We start from the raw sequence: 6,566 nt of genomic DNA, 5'->3' as shown, positions 1-6,566 counted from the left end.
GTAGCCAGCCATCACACTAGGAACTTTACCTAATTACTAAGCCTAAGTTTCTCCAGCATCTCCTACTTAACTAACCTATTTAAACCTTAGAATAGCTAGCCATTTTTAGATGCTAAAGTCGCTAGCTTAGTCTATATCTAACCATGGTTATTAGGAAGGATAATGTCTTCTTAATTGGCATAAAGCTGGATCCATAAATGTAGTAGAAGCGTATCTATCTTTTAGGTTAGCTTATTACTTTAGCTAGTATGTCTAGGGGCTAAAACCTTTATTATAGATGCTATACACCTACCACTACTCTTCCTCTAGTAGCTAACGCTATCGCAGATATTCCTTAAAGGCTTTAACCTAATAGTGGCTAGTAATAAGCTCTACCTTACCCCCAATCACGCTCTCCTAACCTTTGAATGATAGCCACTTTAAATTGCCCTCCCTAACGCTCTTACCTACGGTGATAGTGGTCTTAGCCTAGTCCTCCTCTTTTAGGTAGTCTAGCATCTACTATATATGCGCCTTAGAGTAAGTGACCTATAATTAGTGGCTTATACCTTGCCATAGAACGCCTACCTCATTAAAAATCTAGTAGAGGCGTCACTTATAGGCTTCGTTAATAGGTCTATTTACCCTAATACTCCATTCTGCAGTGAGTGCGTTGATTAGAAATATGGCTGTTACTAGTAGGTATGGTGTAGCTTGGTCGTAGATAGAGTCTACCTCCCTAAGTTCCTTACTAGCCGTACGTTACCTTTTCCCTATTCTAGTAGAGACGTCCACGCCTTTGCGCTTTATGGTAGTCTCGCTTTCATTAGGGTAGAGCGTTTAGGTAGAGCGGCGTCTACGATAATGAGAGGTTATTTATTAATTAGGTTAAGATTTTGCCAATGCGCAACTCTAGCACAGGCCACTTGCCCCTAGGGGCAAGCGATGCCAAGGCCTATTAACTTCCACCAATTTTCTCGCCAGTGGAGGATTTTGTTCTTTGCCCCTGGGGGCAGCCACGGTTTTCGCCCCTGGGGGCAACCTAACCCTACCTCAGTGGTACGGTTTAGGGACATAGTATTCAGCCCCTGCTTCACGCGATTCGATAGCTTCAATCGCTTTCGAAATTGGATCCATGGTGGTGGAGTTATGACGCGATGAAGTTGGGACGATTTCGATGTTATGATGTTCCGGGTCACTCGACCCGCGAACTGGCTCGTTTCGCGCACGGGCACTGTAGCGCCGTTTGCGGAGCCGGCGGTTAATTGCCAGTCGCCGTTCTTTCAACAAACGCATCAAAACACATGCACCTGCAAAGTTTTGAACGACCTGGTCTGTATCGCTGCTCATTGATCAGCTACTTCAAATACTCTCACGATGGCTGAAGACGTCAGCAAGGGGCAAGACGATTCTGAGCTGCCACCTCTCGACGACAGACTCGTTGCATCAGCAGCTGCAAGTCTTGATGCTTCTAAGATTCCCTATGTCCTCTGGGGTAATTATATGTTAACTATCTTTGGCATTCCAACCGTATTCAATGTACGTACCTCGCGTCAATCTGAGCTGACCTATTCTAATAGATGTCCCAGGGCATGGACTTCGTCGTTGACGATGATTTCATGGACGCTGCCTATGACACTCTTCAAGGTGCCGGTTTCAAAAAGTGCAAGTCAGAAGGTTGCAACGGCAACAAAAAACTTTTCTATGCTCCAACCCCTCACACCCATCTCCACATCACCGAATCCGAACGGCTGGGCCTCTATAAAAGATCCGACATTCTGTGGCGACTCCCAAATCTATCAAACGTGGACGGCGAAAGCATAACTCTAGCATCTGATCCTAATCAACTACCGGGACCAGACATCCTAGGGAGAAGAGGGCGATTCCAGCAGGATCTGCATCCAGTGCGCGTCCCAACCGTCTCTCAACTAGTTCAGGTACTGCTTTTGCTCGCAAAGAAAGACCAGAATACGTACGGAGGATACTGGATCAATTGGATCAGCTACATATTGGAATTCTGCACCGAAAACGGCGTCTTCGATAAAAGCCGACTGACCGGGAATTACAAGACCTACATCAACGCTTTCCTTGAGGGCGATCACACATCGAGAGACAAGGCTTTTGAATGTATTGGCCTCACAGAGTAGTTGGGCCGTGGATGGGTGCGAGTCAAAGGAAGAGGGTTACTCCGGCCTCCATTGTTATTTTGGTACTCTTAATCAGAAACTTCAGTTGTTTGACGCCACCGCATGTAGCTACGAACCGCCCAGAACGACCCTAACAACGAAGCTGGTTATGCCGGAAATGCCATATTTAAGGAATCGTTGCCCAATACATATGTAGTAGGCCGAGGATAAGCCAACAAATCGTCCGTAAATGCCGTTCTGTAATTTGGCGCGTGACATGGAAGGTAAGAGTTTTCCTACAGTGACCGTGCACGCCTTGGCACACCTCAAAAATGAAGCTGTAGAGCCACGTATAAAAGTTATTATCGCGAGAATTTTTGTCGTAACAGTCTACTAAGCTCTGTGGTGCTTGCCCTCTCACATTGCTTATTTGGCTTTGTTTTGCGGCCGCTGCGCGTGGTAACTGGTGGAGGTGCCGGGGACGGCGACGCCTCAACGACGACGCGAGCAGCACCACGCGCGGGCTGTTTTCCTGGCTGCAGGCTCTATAGAACACTTACTTGAGGCCTTGCGCTTGCCTATTTTGGGTATTTGTATAGATTTGGCAGCGTCGCGCTCTTGTTTCTTCCATTGCTTCTTAGCGTCATCAGTAGCCTTCTTCCTTGCGTTCTCTTCCCTCACCCTCTCTCGTTCTACACGCCTCTGCCGCTTAATCCGCTGATCTTGAAGCTTCTTCTGGGCTTTAAGCTCCTTCTAACGACCTTTATCTACCTTCTCTTGTAGTGTTTGCTCCATATTAGCCTCCTAGCGCTCCTCAGCTTGGCGGATCTTACGAGGGACCCAAAGAACAGCTGTACTGTGAAACTCCTTGCGATGCTGCAGGTCAAGCCTCCTCCACTTATTTTTAGAGGGCTTAAGCTCCCTAATTACGTTGCGTAGGTCTTCGTTTTCAAGCTGTACAAGCTGTGTATGGGCAGAGAGGTGAGAGATAGTACGCCTCAACTGCTGCACCTCCTCTGCGTCCTGATTCTCCACCACCTGGGCCAGTATTTGGATAGCTTGCTTCCAGTTGTCTGCTGCAATTAGTGAAGGTTTACGAGGCAGCTGCCTGCGCTTATTTCGCAATCTATCGACGATTACAGCTGCGTTTGGTGGCGATAGGCCTGTGACTTCGAAGGCCTGAGGATAAGGCTTAGGGTGAAGGTACACGTCCAGGACTCATAGAATAGGTGGAAGAAGTCGCGCTTCTTCACGACTACTAGGCCTTGAGTACTGTGAAGGTGTTCAATGAGCTAGTTTGTATAGCTTGTACCCAGAGGTGAGAAGACTGCTACATCGAGCGCCTGCAGCGTGTGGGTACTGTGAGGAGGGAACACTAGTAGTAGTATCCTATTCCTATCGCAGTATTTGATGAAGGACCAGGTTATATGCGAGCCGTGGCCGTCTACTATAAGTAGTCGCCAACTTCTGCGCGCCTTCTCTCGAGTGTAGCGATCAAAGACCTGTTCTAGCCACGCAAGGCTGACCTCGTCGTTCGTCCAGCCTGAGGGCGTTGCAGTAACAAACACTGAGTGTTTTTCTGCGTCTATATCCTCCACCAGGACGATTGTATCTCGTTGGGAGCGCCTGGATAGATGATGCCTGGAGGCAGTGCCGAACCATCAGCGCAGACGCTTGCGAGTATCGACACCCACTACCTATTGCCGTCTTGCATAGGCTGGCGCCTTGTTTTTGACTTCACAGAAGCCTGTTGACTGTAGCCTTCCGAGACTGCCACCGACCACATAGTCGTCACTGTACCTGCAACAGTGGGAAGTATCGAGTTCGACAAGCTCTCAATGGACTTTCATATAGGTAGTCTACGTTCTCGAGTTCGCTATGCAATAGTTGAACCGTGTCTAAGGTAATCTGCACAAATAATGTAAAGTAATATGTGCCCACAGTCTTCCTGTTGAGTAGTCGCATTGTTTTCCTTTATTATTTCACCACACTCTATGAAGATATGTATACCAACGCATGCGATATTGTTCGTGACTAAGCACCGTCTGAAAGACTTCTTCGGAGTTGAGTCCAGAAAGACCATGTCGTACCCTGGATACCGATAATGTGTGCCATGTTCGCTCTATTGGCGAAACAAGTCTTTTTCGTGTTTCCTGTTTGCTCTGAAGGAGCGAATGAAATTTCTCCGTACGACTCGGCTCTATTCCTCGGGGATCCCTTGCCTGTGTCAACACTCTGGTTATCAGAATTCGCCCAAAGTTTTTTAGACGGGGTTGCGGTCTGGTCGTCGTTGTTTGGGATTTTTCGGTATGTCATGGACGCATTGGGCGCCCACTCACAGTTAACTCACAGCATGATCCCACCATAAGATGGAATACCGATATGTGGGCAGAGTAAGGTATAGTTCATGTCGATTACGGCTTCACCCTTCCACAGGAGGACACCAGTGACCACCGTCACATCAGCAGAGGACATGATTGTGACTCACTCGATCCCACCATGGGCAACTGTGCATATTATGCTGTCAGCGTATGAAACTATGCATGACAGTGCTGCAGCTGTGTCAAGGAGTGAATATGCATTCGCCAGTTCTGTCCTAGAGTTAACGTTCTCGCTTTGGGAGCATTACATTTGTGAGATACTTATTCCATAAGCCTATGGTTACGCCTGCCATGGGATTGCAGCCACTCGCGTCTACTTCCACGCAGCACCACTAGTCCTTAACGTTATGTTGATGCGGGTTATTACTCTGTCTCACGTGATCTAGAACGGATTAGTGATGCTGACAGCAGCTGAGCAGGGTATGAAACTGATATGCAGAAGGGAACTTGGAAATGTGAAATTAAGCACATCTGCTTATGCTGACGCTGACGCTTATGCATGGTCATTGTCTGCGAGCTTCTTCCGAAAAAGCGAATGATTATAAAGCTCAAGCGAAAGACTCGGTGATTTGGAGACCATGATTTTGCGTAGTTTCAGAGCCTGAACATCAGAATAGTCATCTACGGGCATACAGATTCTGGCTTGATTCTAGGAGCAATAGTAAAGGAATGTGGAGAAATGCTCACATAAACATAACCTCGACGCGCTTTACATAGCAATGGCTAGAGATAGTGCAGGGATGTCGGAGTCGCTGCTCAAACATGACGCCCGGAATAATGAGAATAGCATATTACACAACAAACAACTTTATGCCGCTATAACGTACCGGAAATCCCTGTGTAACTTAGAGGAATTGACCGATCAACTCGCTACGATCAACGAAAAGACCACGATTTTTGCGAGCTGATTGGTCGTTTCCGGCACACCGGGATTTCCGTCACGAGGGGATGTGTTCCACTTCTGACGGCGACATGGTTGTTTGAGGCTCCTCAGCTCGTGCGCTTGAATGCGGCGTAAGCCTAGGGGCCCACCCGCGCCTTTACCCATCACTGAAGTCTCGAGCAATCAACGAGCGCTTGCCCCAGAGTGGGTATGTTTATTATCCAAATATAGCCATTATGGGAACCGTGGAAACCGTGCCACATCTCGTGCAATAAGAGTATCATTAGCCTCTCAATGCGCCATCAATCAATTCGATTCTCAACGGTCCGCTGGCGAACTATTCCTTTAGTATTAATTATCCACAGGTAAATCCAGTCCGGACTAGCAGTCACTTGTAACGCCCTCATTCAACATGCCTAGGTTTCTAGTATCACCATACTGGTCCTCGAACCCGAACATTCCTATTTATGTAGAACGCGGCGAAGATTGCGCCAAAGACTAATAGGGATCTTTAGATTCAACACATTGCACAAACTCCGCACAATCAACACGGTCAGCGCGATCAATAAAATTAACACTTCCTACACATTCCGCGCATTCTCTGCACCCTAGGCATGTTCCAGAACACATATGTCCGAATTGCAATCAGAACTCACGAGATACGCCAATTCATTATATATTAGTGGCGCACCCACCCGCCCCTCCTTTGTACAACTCAATCTCACTGGCTCCACCCCGCCTCTATCGCCACGACATTTGACCATACCGGTACTCACAGTAGAGCCACCTCGCCACTAGTCGAAACCTCAGACCCCAACATAAGCGCTTCAATTCGACCCTAAAGGAAGAGCAAACGTCCAGTTTCGTTGGAATGCTTTCTCCCCTCTATCTTCTACGGTCACTAAGTTCGATGAGATTGACTGGAGTCGTAAGAGTCAGGCCAGCCTGGGAATTGCTAATGTACTCTTTAGACCAGACGCCAGCCCAATTACACCTGGCACAGTAGAGAATGGAGCACAAGAAGTTAAATTATAGAAGGCGTTGAACTGGGCTCAACACATTAAGCAGAAGCTGTAGAAGTATAGCGGTTTACAAAACGTAGTTAAGAGATGGCTTCTAGAAATTATTAGCTAGATATTAAGCGCAGCTTATATGGCTGGGATCCTCATTATGCTTGGTTTTCATTAGAACGGGCGC

At 47.5% G+C, this 6,566-nt stretch overlaps 2 protein-coding genes across 2 annotated transcripts; one reads left to right on the top strand and one right to left on the bottom strand.

Moving 5' to 3' along the window:
- Positions 1-984: 984 nt before the first annotated feature.
- CC84DRAFT_1170045 (uncharacterized protein) lies at positions 985-2,307 on the top strand. The gene is made up of 2 exons (XM_018179823.1): positions 985-1,518; positions 1,569-2,307. Exons 1-2 carry the CDS (start codon positions 1,357-1,359, stop codon positions 2,124-2,126), a joined length of 720 nt encoding a protein of 239 aa, XP_018028972.1. The 5' UTR covers positions 985-1,356; the 3' UTR covers positions 2,127-2,307.
- A 602-nt stretch (positions 2,308-2,909) lies between these two features.
- Positions 2,910-3,101, bottom strand: CC84DRAFT_1106008 (uncharacterized protein; the record flags this gene model as incomplete). The annotated part of the gene is made up of 1 exon (XM_018175120.1): positions 2,910-3,101. A coding segment is annotated over one exon (192 nt), but the record flags the coding sequence as incomplete, so codon positions are not given.
- Between the last annotated feature and the right edge of the window lie 3,465 nt (positions 3,102-6,566).

The sequence above is a fragment of the Paraphaeosphaeria sporulosa genome (genome assembly GCF_001642045.1).
Source record: "Paraphaeosphaeria sporulosa strain AP3s5-JAC2a unplaced genomic scaffold CC84scaffold_19, whole genome shotgun sequence".
Lineage (NCBI taxonomy): Eukaryota > Fungi > Ascomycota > Dothideomycetes > Pleosporales > Didymosphaeriaceae > Paraphaeosphaeria > Paraphaeosphaeria sporulosa.
Note: the sequence above shows the minus strand (reverse complement) of the source record. Positions and strands in the feature narration are given on the sequence as shown.